This window comes from Odocoileus virginianus, chromosome 29 (assembly GCF_023699985.2).
Source record: "Odocoileus virginianus isolate 20LAN1187 ecotype Illinois chromosome 29, Ovbor_1.2, whole genome shotgun sequence".
Classification (NCBI taxonomy): domain Eukaryota; kingdom Metazoa; phylum Chordata; class Mammalia; order Artiodactyla; family Cervidae; genus Odocoileus; species Odocoileus virginianus.
In genome coordinates, this window is record NC_069702.1 from 27,562,575 (window position 1) to 27,579,134 (window position 16,560).

The 16,560-nt window shown below is 40.6% G+C and overlaps 1 protein-coding gene across 2 annotated transcripts; it reads left to right on the forward strand.

Moving 5' to 3' along the window:
- Positions 1-481: 481 nt before the first annotated feature.
- Positions 482-11,698, forward strand: COX18 (cytochrome c oxidase assembly factor COX18). 2 transcript variants are annotated; one of them, XM_020885344.2, is made up of 6 exons: positions 482-928; positions 1,515-1,615; positions 4,160-4,323; positions 5,005-5,129; positions 6,951-7,058; positions 9,977-11,698. In XM_020885344.2, exons 1-6 carry the CDS (start codon positions 587-589, stop codon positions 10,160-10,162), a joined length of 1,026 nt encoding a protein of 341 aa, XP_020741003.2. In that variant the 5' UTR covers positions 482-586; the 3' UTR covers positions 10,163-11,698. The 2 variants fall into 2 exon arrangements, with proteins under 2 accessions (XP_020741003.2, XP_020741004.2); XM_020885345.2 differs by having other exon boundaries at positions 5,008-5,129.
- Positions 11,699-16,560: the final 4,862 nt, after the last annotated feature.

Sequence of the window (16,560 nt, forward strand, 5' to 3'; positions counted from 1 at the left end):
ATTTTAACAACACAGAAACTCACGCCTCTCTCCAAACTGGCATTTCAGCAACGCGTTCGAAATAGATTAAATGTAATCTATCTCAATCCCTAGCGAAAGCAATCGGGGCGCACATAAAGACATGGAGGGCTACCTTCTGATCACATAAAGCACCCACAAAACTTAAACCATGACATGATTAGCTAAGTCAAAAAGAACAGAAAGGTATATGCCGAAGACCGACTTTACAGAACGAGAGCTTCCTGGAGAAAGCCTCACCGGGCCCCGGGCACCAAGCCCCACCCCCAACACTACAATTCCGGTCTAGCCTCGAGGAGCTCCACCACAGCAGCGCGAAAGTTTCGTGTCTGCGCAGTAGGCTTGCTCAGTGCCGCGTGGGAAAGGTGGGCCTTTCCTGCCTCGTGCGTCATCTCTAGTGCGACTCAGTACGTCACTGGCTTGACCGGGAAGGTCAATTGTGGCTACCCGCGGGCTCACGCCCACTTTACGCCGGGGTCGCCGGCGCATGCGCGTAGCGGCCTCGGAGGAGCGGTGCGCGTACCGCTGGTCGTGAGGCCGGCGTTTCGGGCCCAGCCTCCGCGCAGAGATGCTGTGCCGGCTCAGCGTTAGGTGGCTGCGGCCCCGGCCTCCCCTGCAAGTCCGTGTCCTGGAGCCATCGCTCGCACGGGCCCCCGCGGTCGGCGCCAGTCGCTCCGCTCTGCCAGTGTGGGCGGTGGCATCGGTCTCCGCAGTTGGCCCGAGCGGCGCGGGAGGCTGGTACGAGGCCTTGGCTACGTCGGCGCCGGTACAGGGCGCAGAGGACGTGCTGCTCTTGGCCCACACCGCCTCGGGCCTGCCCTGGTGGGGCAGCATTCTCCTCACCACCGTGGCCCTGCGCGGGGCCGTCACGCTACCCCTGGCCGCCTACCAGCACTACATTCTGGCCAAGGTGAGGGGTGCCGAGCCGCGCGTGGACCGTGCGTACCCACTTCCGTGGTGAGGAGGGTCAGCGTCTCACCCGGGGCTTAAGGTCCCCAGATACTTCCGGAGTATCAGCACCTTTAAGGCAGTAAGCTACTTTACAAAAAAGAATTAACACAGGCAGAAGTAAGTGCAGATTTTTTTATGGCTCTGTAGCTACAAAGAGCATATTAAAGACTTAATAGACTACCGTTTCCTCAGTTTATATTACTGGAAAACCCAGGAATTGAAACATTAAAAGTGTGGAGTGTAGGGTTTATTTAATCCTTAAAATAACCCTGTGAAGTAGGTGCTGTTATACATTTTATATAAGGAACAAGACTAGAGGTTGAATAATTTGCCCAACATCACACTGATAAGTGTATAAGCTGGAATTTTAATTTGATTGCAATTGAGGATATCTTACCATCTTGTGAGCAGTCTTAGAGTTTCTTGACACAACGAGTAAACCACAGTTTTTTAAATGAGTTTAGGGAATAGAGAGTAAAATTATGAATGGTTATGAATACAGATCTTTAATGTGCTCATAACAAAGTCTGCTTTTTTTTAGCTAGGTGGAAAATTTGCAGCCAGAAATAAAAAACATTGCACAACGTCTTAACCAAGAAGTTGCAGTTCATGCACATCAGTTGGGATGGTCCAAGAGAGTTGCCAGGTAATTCACTGCATGTAAGACCATGAAAAAATAGATATGCATGTATGTATTTATTACAGGGTGTGGTATTCTGTAGCTTTAGCAGCAAAGTCGTTCATTTTATTCTTTAATATTTTAAAAGGTTTTTGTGGCATGATAGGTTTATATACTGGACTGAAAGCAAAAAAAAGAAAGGAGAGTTCCTTGATCTTCAAGGACTCCAGACTACTGAAAAAGACAGATGTGTAATCAAATAATGACTGGATTAAGTAACTGTTAAAAAGATGATGTACGAGGAGTTAGGTCATCATTGGAAGTTAGGGAAGGCTTCACAGGATGCAGATACTGTGCCAGGTTGTTGAGATTTCAGTCAACAAAAGATACAGGTTATTTACAGACTTGATTTTTTGACAGCATAGAGCAGGTGACTGCCCAAAAGAATGCTGAGACAGAAAATATAAATGCCATGATAAAAGCACCTGAGTAGGCCAGGGGTTGTTACTTTGATATAGCTATCCTGTGTTGTCGTCTCCCTGAGCTCTTTGAGAGCCCTTGCCCAAGGGTGCTTGACCATGTTCTATTCTTCCTTCTCCTATCAGCCTGCCCTACTTCTGCTTAATTAGGTTCCCAAATTCTGATTCTTACTAGACTGTGACAAAGTGTTCAGCAGCTCACAGCAATGAGAAAAATAAGGGTTTCTTAGTATAAATATATAATGTGTATATATATGGGTATATGTGTGTTAGTCAGTCAGTCATGTCCAACTCTTTGTGACCCCAGAGACTAACCCGCCAGGCTCCTCTGTCCCTGGGATTCTCCAGGTAAGAATACTGGAGTAGATTGCCAGTTCCTTCTCTAGGAGATCTTCCCCACCCAGGGATCAAACCTAGGTCTCCCACATTGCAGGCAGATTCTTTACCATTTGAGCCACCAGGGAAGGCCCTATCCATATATTTTTATCTATATAGGTATAAATTTGCCGACTATCTTCAATATGAAATCAAGTCCCTCTTTATATAGTGTTAAAAGGACCTGCCATTTTTTAAAAAATCATTCTTATAGCTTAATGTCTTTACTTGATAAAAAGTTGATAAACCTATAATTCTGAAGTTTTACTGATCACGGAAGTCTGAGGGCTACAGCTGTAGCCCCGAAGAACACGTTAGAGCTGCTCAGGTGGGTTACAGATGCAGCCTAGATAAGACACTGCCACCGTACTTAAGGCAGCCCTGGCGCGATGATTGTCCAGACGCATCCCCACACTGATGAATGACTTTCTAGAGAAAGACATCATCTGAGGGTTTCCTGCATTGTCAGTGGAACCGTGTTTTGAAGAATGAAAGGGAATTTGTCAGGTGAACAGACAGCCAGGAAAGTGGACAGTCTGCAAAGATGATATAATAACTTACAAGGCATACTGATGTGAAAGTCTGAGTTGTTGGATGACCCAGGTCATTCAAGGGGCCAGAAAAAGAGTAACAGGAAATAAAGTTGAGAAAGTGGGCGAAGACTGAATTACAAGGAGCCTGGAATGTCTCTGTGTACTGTCTTAGTTCAGTGTGTTATAATTTGATTAAATTCCGCAAACCTATTGAAAACCTACCTTGTACAAAACATGCCACAAGTGATTTAAAGATGAAGACCCATCCAATACTGTAGTATAGAAAGTGGGACTTAAGAACAGAAGTTTAAAAAAAAAAAAACAGGAGTGACTAATACGGTTAACAGAGAAACAGAAAATCTTTATGAAAGAATTGATTGAAGAATGGAGACTGTTTTGACAGGTCAAGAGCATACATAGGACAAAACCACATTGCTCTGAAAGGTATGTTCAGAGATGAGGTGATTGAGTTTGGCTGGAGTGGATAAATTTGAGTAAAATGTGCTTTCACCTCTAGTATTTCTGATTTAAATTCTGGTCATACCATGTTAGTAGTGAAATTTCCCTTGCAAAAGCCTAGTTTGCCTAAGACCTCCAAAAACAAAGCCTGTAGTTTGACAGCATCACATTTCTCAAATTGTAATTTGCTTACATTGTGAACAAACTTTGAGTAAAAGGCTTTATTTTCCTTTTTTTCAGGCAGCCACTTGGTGTAGCTTAGAGGCTTCCCTTAAGCTCAGTTGATGAAAGAGATCAGTCTGCAATGCAGGAGATCCCCGGTTTGATTACTGGGTTGGGAAGATCTGCTGGAGAAGGGATAGGCTACCAACTACAGTATTCTTGGGCTTCCCTGGTGGCTTAGCTGGTAAAGAATCTGTGTGCAATGCAGGAGATCTGGGTTCTATCCCTGGGTTGGGAAGATCCCCTGGAGAAGGGAGAGAATACCCAGTCCAGTATTCTGGCCTGGAGAATTCCATGGAGTATGTAGTCCATGGGGTTGCAGAGTCAGACACTACTGAGCGACTCTCACTTCACTTTGGTGTAGCTTATGACAACCAAAAATCCTGCATAAATCCTTTAGCCAGTAACCACAGCGTAGGTGTGTTTATCCTGTAGGGATGAAGCACAACTAGTATTCACATGATATTTTCTCCTTTCCCTTTTCCCCCCTTCCCTCAAACTAGGCTCACTTACCTAAAGACTATGCGGAGGCTTGTTTCAGAGCTCTATGTTCGGGATAACTGCCACCCCTTCAAAGCAACTGTGCTGGTCTGGATTCAGCTTCCAATGTGGATCTTCATGTCTGTCGCTCTCCGAAATTTTAGCACAGGGGCAGCACACTCAGAAGGTAGTTACTATTGAAATATAATTCCCCCAAGCAAGTTCTCTAACACTATCTTATATTCTAAAGAAAAAGCAAAACTAAAAAACATCCATACTTTCTGAAACTGGAATACACTTTTATCATCTCCCTTACACAGGTATAGAATTTCAAATATTAAGTGTGACCAAACTAGCCGTATTGAGAATACAAATCAGTTTAGGAAGGATGTCACTAGTACTACTTCTTGGAAGTCTTGATAAAATTAGTGTTATAATTCCATAATATGGTTTCAGGGCCATGAATTTTTTCTGTTTATAAATTTAAGAAGCCAGAAAAACTTTCACAGTTATAAGTGTAAGTATTAATATAAAAGGTTACAAACTAAGGGACTTGTTTTTACTTTCATTTAAAGGCATTTTTAACCATAAAGTAATCTAAATTGACTTGAAAGAAAGCAGCCTGTAGACAAGTAATTTTTTAAATTTCAGTCTGTAAAGGTTACTGCTACATGTCTTTAAGTGTCTCCACATCCATTTGCTCCAGAAACTTCTTACCTCTTTCTCAGTACAAGAAATAACTTATGTTGTGGAGTGAAAATAACCTGAATAAAAAATGCAAGTCTTCAGTGTGAGGAACACCTTACTGGAATCACTTCCCTCTGCTATTTTTAGAAATTCTTTTGTTTTATTTATAAAAATGTTTCAGCAGGTTTTTCTGTTCAGGAGCAGTTAACTACCGGTGGGGTCCTGTGGTTTCATGACCTCACTGCTCTGGATTCCACTTGGATTCTGCCTGTTTCCGTTGGTGTCATCAATTTATTAATAGTGGAGGTCAGTGGTTTTAAATAAGATTTGCTTGCCATTTAAATCATTGAGTTTTTTGTTGCTGTCCTGACATCAGATATAAATGAATTGGAGTTACTGGAGACTCCTTGTTTTTTTGTTTTGTTAATATATTTAACTGCACTAGGTCTTAGTTGTGACATGTAGGAATTTTGAGTTGTGGCATGTCGGATCTAGTTCCCTGACCAGGGATCGAACCTGGGCCGCCTGCATAGTGGGCGCAGAGTCTTAGCTAGTCATGAGACCCCTTGGTTTTGGTCTCAGATCAGCTGTTGATTAATTTTCTGGCGCCAGTTCCTTAACCTCTCTGGGGGGTCAGAATGCTCATAATTTAAAATAAGAGAGCTGAATTGGAACAGTTCCAAAATCTCCTTCAACTGTAAAGTGGTTCGATGCTAGTACATAACAGTTTCGTGATTCGCTTTTTGGTAGAGGCAGCGATTAAGATGTCAATATGGTCTTATTCCCACAATATGTTGATGTTTTGTGTGTATGTTTAATATGTCAGTTAAACATACCTGACTGCCATTTTTAGTCATAGAATTTCTTCATAAAATGGAATGGAGAAACATATATATAAAATACGACCCCTTAGCCATATCTTACCATCAGCTCATGCTACTTTACCCAACTTGAGTTTAGGGGAAACTTGTCTTTAGTTCCATAAAGAATTGTTCTTAGACTCTTGAGAAAATCGTAGACCCTTTAACTGGAAGAAATCTTAGGAAAGATCTAATGCAGTTGAGATTTCACAGACCTCATATCTGCTGATTGCTGTTTGGTAAATCTTATACACCCCTTATTTTTTGAAATAAGATGAGAAATATGAAGATTCTCTGAGGTCTTAGAGAGAAAAGACCTGAGGAAAGACTCTGTGTGTAGTCTTAAGTGTGCTACCCTAAGAGCATCTCGCATAGTTCTGTGAACTTGGTTAGTAATTAGTATTTCTTAGGAAGAAGGAAGTGATGAACAGGGTCACAGTGAATTAATGTCAGTCTTCTCATCTTTCTTTTATTCCATCTAACAACCCAGCATGCATAAATTTAATAAAAGCCTATTCTTGCTTAACATTTACTATGTACCAGGCACTATTGTGAGCAATTCACATGAATTAACTCATTTAATTCTTAACAGTAGTCCTATGATGTAGGTGCTGTTATTATCCCCATCTTAAGGTGGAGAATGGTAGTCACAGAAAGGTGAAGTAACTTGCCCAAAGTCACCTAACCACTAAATGCGGACTGCCATGTGAATCTCGTAATTTGGGTGTAGAATTGCAGAATCCATGCTCATAATCATTAAGCTAAGCTGCCTTGTAAGTAATTCATAAACCATAACTCCTCTTCCTTGCCTTCTTAGTTCTTTTCCGTGGTCCATGTAACCAGATCACAAACCTTTCAGATCCTTGTTAAGTTCTTGCTCTATGCCAGGCCCTGTATTTAGGTGCTGAAAAACAAGGGTAATGATGCATACATAATACCTGTCTTGAATGGACTTCAGCTTTACAATCTTTAAAAAACATTGATCTATAAAAATTATGCTTTGATCCTATTTAATATAGATGAATCTCTTTATTGTTGTTACTTAATTCCATTTAAGAATTTTACATAATAATTACCACATTTTTTAAAAGATAGTTGATCAACCAATGATATTTGACCAACAAATCAGTGTTTTGTTTTTTTATTTTTATTGCTTTTGTTAAAATATAGGTAGAGGCCAGTCAAAGATCACTTTGCATTTTAAAGCTTTTCTCCTTTAATGTGTATTTAGTTAATCAGCATGTGTGTGTATATTTTACCCCTTCAGATTTTTGCTCTGCAGAAACTTGGAAAGGCTCGTTTTCAGAAGTATGTTACGTACTTTGTTCGTGCAGTGTCAGTGTTGATGATTCCAATCGCGGCAACAGTACCTTCAGTGAGTAAGCACCAGCGTTGTGTGAAGCGTGAGCTAAATATAAATTCTCTGTTTTTAGCTTAGACTGACTGACGTTGTGCCTCTTCTGTTGTGCTTCCTCTGACTACTTAATCCCGTACTGGTTTCTGATTTCTGTAATAACAAATCTACTGACTCTGTCACCAGGTGACATCTGAATATTTCTTGGGCTTGGTTAATCTTCCTTTATGTGAATGTTTCTTACCCCTCCATTTTCCTCTTTTTTTTTTTTTTAATCTTGCAGAGTACTATGAACAGTACTATGAATGTAGCATTTGCTCTGTTTGATTAGTTGATGTATTGAATTCTTTTTGTCTTCACAGAGGGATCCAAGGAATTTAGCATTTAAAAAAGAAACAAAAATTTTTCCCCACCAAGGGTCCACATGGGTTGGTTCATATGTAATATTATTTGATCTCATAGAAATTTTATGAGATAGGTATACTTGCCCCCATTTATATGTAATTAAACTTTTATAGAAATAGAAAAATAATGTTATATTTGCAGTTATTTCATTTTTTAGCCTTTTGCTTCTTTTTCATGGATACTTTAGTGCTAAGATGGGTAAAGCTGTATCAGTATATCTGTCTTTGCTCAGAATCAACACAGAGACCATAAAGTAGTAGTCATTTGTTCCTGGTGGTTCAAGTTCTGTCCCTTGTATAAAAGTACTTCATAGGACTTGTCTTAGAAATCTGAAATAGTATGTTTTCAGCATTAAAAATGTCTGTTAAATACTTTTTATCTGTCACTTAGATATAGTACTGTCATTAATCCTGTGTAAAATAAGTTTCCTCATTTCTAAAATAGACACCATAATGTCTATGAAAATTAATGAAATAACAAGTGCCTGTTATAGTACTTCTCATATAATAATAATGTTATAAAATACTCTGTAAAAACATAATAATGCAAATTCACTACATTTCTAAGGAGAAATAATACCAGTTATAACTGAGGAAACCCACAGATCAAGTAAAATAGCAGTAAAGTTCTAATGAGAAGTTGGGTTCCAAGTGAGTAACAGAGACCTTTTCATATGTAGGAAAGTCAGAATGAGGCATTTAATGTAGAGCTGATACGGAGCTCATGAAGATATGAGAAAGACTGCCTAGTTCTCTCAACGCTGCACCGTCCACAACCTGTCCTTCTTGTCTTGAAGGCCGCAGGATAGTCATGATGGCCACTGAAGCTTGTTATCTTGCAAGAATAGTAAAAGGGTGCTTCAGCTACAGTCAGATGCTTCAACTACAGTCAACCACTTAAGAACCCTTGCCAGATGCCCTACCAAACACTTGTGCTTACATCTTAAATATGTGGCCATACCGAACTGCAGAAGAGGATGAAAAACATAGTCTTTTTTTTTTTTTTCAGATGGCAATATACCTTGCTGAAAATTAGGATTTTATTACTAACGAAGATGAATGATACTTAGTAGGCAGTTTGTAGTCTGAAGTAGGTGGGACCAGGGTGCTGTTCGCTTCATAGATAAGTTTGATGATGATGCTAGCTAATATTTAATCATCATGAACTTTGTGCCAGGCCCTGTTTTAAGTCATTTATGTACATACATACATACACACACACACACACATGTGTATGTATTAGTACATATATTTCTCCCAACAGTGCACTGAAGTAGGTGCTATTATAATCTCCAGTTTAACCCCAAGAGAGGTTAAGTAACTCATGGTCACTCATCTGTTCAGTGGCAGAGTCTTCACACACATCCAGGCATTTTGGCTCTTACTGTTTATAGACTATGCTTATCTGCCTTTAAGATTTCATTACTTACCTTAAAAACTTGTTCTGGAACAAATAAATGCTTAATATGAGCCACTTACTGTTCTTACCACACTACATGAATTTTCTCATTTATTCTTCACAGCTTCCCTGGGTACAGTCTGTCCCTCATTTTATAGAAGAGAAAACTGAAACAAGAAAAATAACTTGCCAAAAGTTAAATAAATAGATTTCAAACTCAGGCAGTTTGACCCCAGGACTGGACTCAGCTAGCACATGGTCTTGCCTCTGGGTCCTGATTACCTTCTGATACCAAAGAAAAGTTGAGAAAAGATGTATGTGTGTATGGATGTATGTTTGTATGTGTATGTGGGGATGTTTCAAGAGGCTGCAGACTAAAAGACTACCAATTATAACTGAGGAAACCCCCAGATCAAGTCAAGTAGCAGTAAAGTTCTAATGAAAAGTTGGGTTCCAAGTGAGTAACAGAGACCAAAAAAACAATGTCTTAAATATCCAAAAGTGGATCCTTTCATATATAGGAAAGTCAGAATTAGGCAACTTAATGTAACAGCTCTGCGAAGACATGAGAAAAACAGCTCTTTGACCTAAATAACTGGATCTCAGTGGTGGTAGAAAAGAAAGTAGAGGGTTGGGCTGAGACACTTTGTCTCAGGAAAAGGCAAAGACAATCTATTCCTGACTACACTTAGAAACTAGTTCCTGGGAAAATCTGGAAGATAGGTGACTGTGTATAGGTGTAGGGAAGCTAAGTTTGCCGTCATCAATGGCCATGCCGCCAGCAGTCTGCCTGCTGGGTAGCCGTTTGTCTAGACTCATGGTAGGGAAACAGTATGCTTAATTGCCAAAGAAGGAAATGAGACCTCTCTTGGACCTCTGCCTGGGAGCAGTTCTCTGCCATCCACTTTGTGTCACCAATACCTCTCCTTTTGGTTTCTTTTCATTTGGGGGGTCTTCCTTTCAACTTTCCTACCTATCTGTTAGATCTGACCCAGGTGTCTATTAGTACTGAAGGTCTTGCTCAGTCCTGGTGCTGGGTTTACAGAGCTGGTTGATTGTCTTTCTTCCTGCCTGCCTGTCTCCAGACCTTGGAGAACGGAGAGACGCTGACATTGTGTCCTTTCTTCTCGTCGCAGTCCATCGTCCTGTACTGGCTCTGCTCCAGCTTCATGGGCCTGTCACAGAGCTTGCTGCTCCGCTCTCCTCGGTTCCGCCAGCTCTGCAGGATCCCACTGACCAAGTTAGATTCAGACACTCCTTACAAGGACCTCCTGGCTGCCTGTCACTCCAAGTTCATTTCAAGAAAATCACATACTTCCTAGTAGTTTTTGAAACAATTACAGGTTTCACTGTTAATGTATTTAGAAGATTTAGAACTTCAGATATGATTTAATGTGCTTTTGTTTAAAATCATGAGCTCTGTGAACTATTGTGGATTAAGATACAATCCAGATATATATAACAATACTTAAAATCTTTTACGTGCTGAACATGCAGTATATTTAATTGTATGCTAAGACTGTAAAAGTGGAATCAAAGTGTCAGGCCCTGTTTATAAAACTACAACTTGCTAGAGGTTCCAGAACTTTAAAGCCATGGTTTTCTCTTCAGAAAAGTCCTTGAAACACAAATGGAGGCCTTTATTGAGCCCCCCTCCCAACTCCTGAAGGCCTTCTGGTAATTCCTGGTTAATAATTCCATTCTAATGGAACAAGTTAATGTATGATTTTAAGATGCAAGGGACTTGAGATACATGCTGTGGAGTAGTCCACACATGTAAGAAAGTACCTAACATGGTAGGTGGTGTTGCTTTTCAACTGTGCTCTGAAAGAATATAAAAAGTGTACATTCCTGTCTCTATTAAAGAAGTCTGCAATACAGGGTATAGCGCTGAGTACTGCTGGAACCCGAAGTAGAAAATCTTAAGCTAATCATATAGAATATGAAGGGACTCAGTATCTCTGATAACCTGTTAAGTAAGTAGAAATTTTGTATTAGGGTCAAGATAATGCTAGTCAGGAGATTTCTTTAGACCTGTATGTCTTGATGTGATAATACATAACATTAAGTTGGTCTGAGAATATCATATATTACCAAATTCATAATTTCATAGCTTAAAAATGAGCCAAATTTTAAAAGCTTGATCAGTATAGTATTTATCAAGTTTTAATAATAATTAACTGAATACATGAAAATACATTAGTTTCAATGTTCAGTTAGTCAGTTCAGTTGCTCAGTTGTGTCTGACTTTTTGTGACCCCATGAACCAGGCCTCCCTGTCAATCACCATATCCTAGAGTCCACCCAGAGCCATGTCCATCGAGTCAGTGATGCCATCCAACCATCTCATCTTCTATCATCCCGTTATGTTACTAGAAGTTAAACAGTACGTGAAGAATTAGCTTATTCAGCCAGAAAGCATGCATCTGAACAGCATGTCTTCAGTCACTAGAGAGGTAATCGTTGATCACATGATTGTGAAATAGGATTATTTTGCAGAATTCTGGAGATGGAGTTGTTTGAGTCTTTTCTGTAATCTCAAAGTACAGTAGACCCTTGTCTGTTGTGGGCCCAAAGCCACAACCATTAAAAGCTTTGAACTGTCAGCAGCTGGAATCCCAACAAACTGCTGGATCAAACTTCACTAGCTAAGAACTTACATAGCCATGGGAAGGAATGATTCCATGATTCCTGTACATAATAACTGGCCTGCCGTCATTTGTGGAATACAGTCTAAAAGTAAAAAGGACTGTTAAAAATCTTTGAACTTTATTTGGTAATTGTATGGCCCTTGTGAGTATTGTGTTTCTGTTTTGGAACTCTTATTCTCAGATGAAGTAAAATGATATTTACTGGTATATTTGTTTTCTGTGGATGCTGTTAACAAAATCTTCATGCTGCTTATGCATCAAGAGGAAGATGCTGTTGAATATATTGGATATTATATATCTCTTTCAGATTTTTCTTTTAAGGGATAGATTTAGGGATTGCCCTTGAAAAAGAAATAGGTCCTGCAAGAGCGTCCTCCCCGCAGTTCACCACTGCTGCACTCAGCGTAGCCTTCATGTCTGTTTCACCTCAGACTTCCCATAACTCAGGTAAGAATCGGTGAAAGTCTTGTTTTAGAGCAAAATAAAAGCTTACAGTTTCTCCTTACCCCTTTGGGCTTCCTCCCTCCCCCTTAGCCTATATTGTGCATCTGCATAAACCAGAGCTCCTTAGGAGATGACATTCCATCTTAATCTCATCAGTGGACACAAGGAGATACACTTCCTTCTTTTTTAAATTTTGTTTTGGTTTTGTGCATTAAAAATTTTGGTTAGTACTCAGTCAGAAAGCCCACACACAAACAAATCCTCCCACACTCCTCCTCGTAAGGGACTGTGATAACCTGTGACCCACTATTCCTGTGGGTCTGGATTGTGTAAACTCTAAATAGGATAAACAGTGTCATACTATCATTTGACATAAACCCAAAAGGCTTTCACAGTAGTTCAGTGGTAAAGAATCCACCTGCCAATGCAGGAGACCCAGGTTTGATCCCTGGGTTTGTACAGTACAAGGGGATACAACCCACTCCAGTATTCTTGCCTTGGGAATCCCATGGACAGAGAAGCCTGGCAGGCTACAGTCGACGAGGTCACAGAGTCAAACAACTGAGCGATTGATTACCCGCCACCAGTCCTCATCTTTGCCCCCAAAACTTAGGGTGCGTTGACCTAATTGGCAGAACAGTCCCCAGAGCTTTCTGATTGTCTCCCAGATTATAATCCTCAAATTGGCTTGAATAAAGTTTCCCATCTTTTTTTTTAGACTGTTAATTTTTTCTGTTGGCAAAGCTGTATTTTAATCGTGGTTGATTTCCTGTCCATAGGAAGTGCAAAACCTAGCAGTTACCACAAGAAAGAAAAATTACCAGCTGAGGAATGGCAGCAGAAGGTTAAATAGAGGGAACTCTTTCACACTGAGGCCTTGCCTAGTTCTTAAAACAGTAGCTTTTTGCTTTGCTGCCCCTTGAACATGAGGGAAATGCACAGCTGTCCCAAAGGAATATATAACAAACCTCTGTTCTTTGTCCTCTACCATGACTGCCTCTTGACTACCCAGTTTTTACATAACTTTTGCAAGACCGTCTAATTGACTCGGCCTATCCTGCTGATTTTGTTCTATAAAATGAGGACTCCGGGGTGTTTGAGAACAAAAACATTGATGGAAAGACCTAAAATAAAAATAAATGCTTCAGGAAAGCACCCAGTCTTATTGAGTTGTTCTAAGGCAACAACAACAACAACAAATTTCTGTCCTTGAAGATCCCTGCTAAACCCCAGAGGGCCAAGCATGACATGACAAGCCTCTAGGGACCATTTTGAGGAGACTTCAGTGGGCATGCTTTTCCTCTTGTATCCCTGATAAGGTGATTTTATTTGTTTTTCTTTAGTTGAGAAGGCAGCATTATATTTAGCTTTGGTTTTTTTCTTCTGCCTAAGTTGTAGCTCTCCAGGAAAACTTAAAACTGGAGTATAAAATAGACCGAACTATATCCCTTACATTGCAGCTGCATTTCTGCATGTTTCAACAGTGGTATAATTAATAATTTGAGGAATTTCTTCTAATTATAACCTTAAACTTCCTGGATTTTCTGAGGGTAAAGAGTATTTAAAATATCAATTCTGTATCTATGTAAGAATTAACAGCTTCTTATTTCATGCTATTCAAAATGTATCCCATGCATTGCTACACTTGGAAAAACTGAAATTCCATTATAGAAGCTTCAGTTATGCTTGTATCAGGCTTCAAATACAGATGTTCCATTTTGGGATCCAGATAAAAACTAGAAATTCCCATGTAAAATTATAGTCACGGGTTAAATGTCAAGTCCTAGTAAAAGGTAGTGAGTGCTTGTAAAATAAACAGTTAAAGTCACAGGACTTCCTTGGCAGTCCAGTGATTAAGATTCTGGATTTCCAATGCAGAGGGAGTGGGTTCAGTCCCAGGATGGGGAACTCAGATTCCATGTGCTGCATGATGGCCAAAATAAGATAAAAGCCACAACCAAGTAGAGATTTTGAAATGAAATATGTTCTCCCTTATCTTTGTTGTTGAGTCACTCAGTTTTATGTGGACTCTTTGCAACCCCATGGACTGCAGCACGCCAGGCTTCCCTGTCCTTCACCAACTCCCGGAGCTTGCTCAAAATCCTGTCCATTGAATTGGTGATGCCATCCAACCATCTCATCCTCCGTTGTCCCCTTCTCCTCCTGCCTTCAATCTTTCCCAGTATCAGGGTCTTTTCCAGTGAGTCATTTCTTCTAATTAAATGCCAAAGTATAGGAGCTTCAGCGACAGTCCTTCCAATGAATATTCAAGACTGATTTCCTTTAGGATTGACTAGTGGGATCTCCTTGCAGTCCAAGGGACTCTCAGGAGTCTTCTCCAACACCACAGTTCAAAAGCCTCTATTCTTCAGCGTTCAGCTTTATGGGCCAACTCTCACATCCATACATGACTACTGGAAAAACCATAGCTTTGACCAGAAAGAACTTTGTCGGCCAAATGATGTCTATGCTTTTTAACATGCTGTCTAGGTTGGTCATAGCTTTTCTTGCGAGGAGCAAGCGTCTTTTAATTTCATAGCTGCAGTCACCGTCCGCAGTGATTTTGGAGTCCCCAAAAAAAGTCTCTCAGTGTTTCCAGTATTTCCCCATCTATTTGCCATGAAGTGATGAAACCAGATGTCATGATCTTAGTTTTCTGAATGTTGAGTTTTAAGCCTACATTTTCACTTTCCTCTTTCATTTTCATCAAGAGGCTCTTTAGTTCTTCTTCACTTTCTGCCATAAGGGTGGTATCATCTGCGTGAAAGTGAAGTCGCTCAGCCCTGTCTCAGGCTCCTCTGTCCATGGGGTTTTCCAGGCAAGAGTACTGGAGTGAGTTGCCATTTCCTTCTCCAGGGGGTCTTCCCAAACCAGGGATCAAACCCAGGTCTCCTGCATTGCAGGTAGGTGCTTTACCGTCTGAGCCACAAGGGAAGCGTGTCTGAGGTTATTGATATTTCTCCCAGCATCTTGATTCCTGCTCGTGTTTCATCTAGTCCAGCATTTCTCATGATGTACTCTGCGTGTAAGTTAAGTAAGCAGGGTGACAATATACAGTCTTGACGTACTCCTTTCCCGATTTGGAACCAGTCTGTTGTTCCATGTACAGTTCTAACTGTTGCTTCCTGACCTATATACAGATTTCTCAAGAGGCAGGTCAGGTGGTCTGGTATTCCCATCTCTTTCAGAATTTTCCAGTTTGTTGTGATCCACACAGTCAAAGGCTTTGGCATAGTCAATAAAGCAGAAGTAGATGTTTTTCTGGAACTGTCTTGCTTTTTCGATGGTCCAGTGGATTTTGGCAATTTGATCTCTGGTTCCTCTGCCTTTTATAAATCCCGCTTGAACATCTGGAAGTTCATAGTTCACGTACTATTGAAACCTGGCTTGGAGAATTCTGAGCATTAACTTTGCTAGCATGTGAGATGAGTGCAATTGTGCGGTAGTTTGAACATTCTTTGGCATTGCCTTTCTTTGGGATTGGAATGAAAACTGGCATTTTCTAGTCCTTTGTCCACTGCCGAGTTTTCCAAATTTACTGGCATATTGAATGCAGCACTTTAACAGCATCATCTTTTAGGATTTGAAATAGGTCAACTGGTATTGCATCACCTCCACTAGCTTTGTTCATACTCATGCCTCCTAAGGCCCACTTGACTTCACATTCCAGGATGTCTGACTCTAGGTGAGTGTGAGTGATCACACCATCGTGATTATCTGGGTCATGAAGATCTTTTTTGTACAGTTCTTCTGTGTATTCTTGCCTCTGTTAGGTCCATACCATTTCTGTTCTTTATTGAGCCCATCTTTGCATGAAATGTTCCTTTGTTATCAAAATTTTCTTGAGGAGATCTCTAGTCTTTCCAATTCTGTTGTTTTCTTCAGTTTCTTTGCATTGATCACTGAGGAAGTCTTTCTTATCTTTCCTTGCTATTCTTTGGAACTCTGCATTCAAATGGGAATATCTTTCCTTTTCTCCTTTGCCTTTAGCTTCATTACTGTCATTACCCGTACCATAGTTTGACCTGAGGCCAAGCAACAGAACAGGTTCTGGGGTCTAGTTCTCACCTAATTGGTGTGTAGTTACCCCTTTCAGCTGGGTGAGGGCCTTAGTTCCTTCAGGACTTGAAAGGTATGTATCAGATTGTCATGTATGTCCCTAGAGGAAGAACTGGGACTCTGTTTTACCTTTGAACTGTTTGATTCCTGACTGCTTTTCCTTTGTTCCTGCATTCCCTAATGATAGTTGATGACCTGTTCAATGGCAAGCACTATAGGCAGGCTTAGATCACAGAACAGCTTAGGTCACAGATGGCTTCTCTTAAGTTGGGACAGACGTGCCTGGGTCACCCCCCACCATATCTGCTTGCAGAGTCAGTACAGATGACACAGTCCCACAAGATTGCCCCTTCCCTCACTTCAGCACCAATCTCGGGTACTACCTACAACTTCAGCCCAACTAGGTTGCAAATCTGTGGTTCTCGTAACCCCTTCCTTGGGTTTGATGATTGGCTAGGACCGCTCACAAAACTCAGGAGAGCATTTTACTGACTATTATCTATCTATATTAAACGATGCAATTCAAGAACAGCTATATGAAAGGACTGCAATGGTCAGTGTGTGTA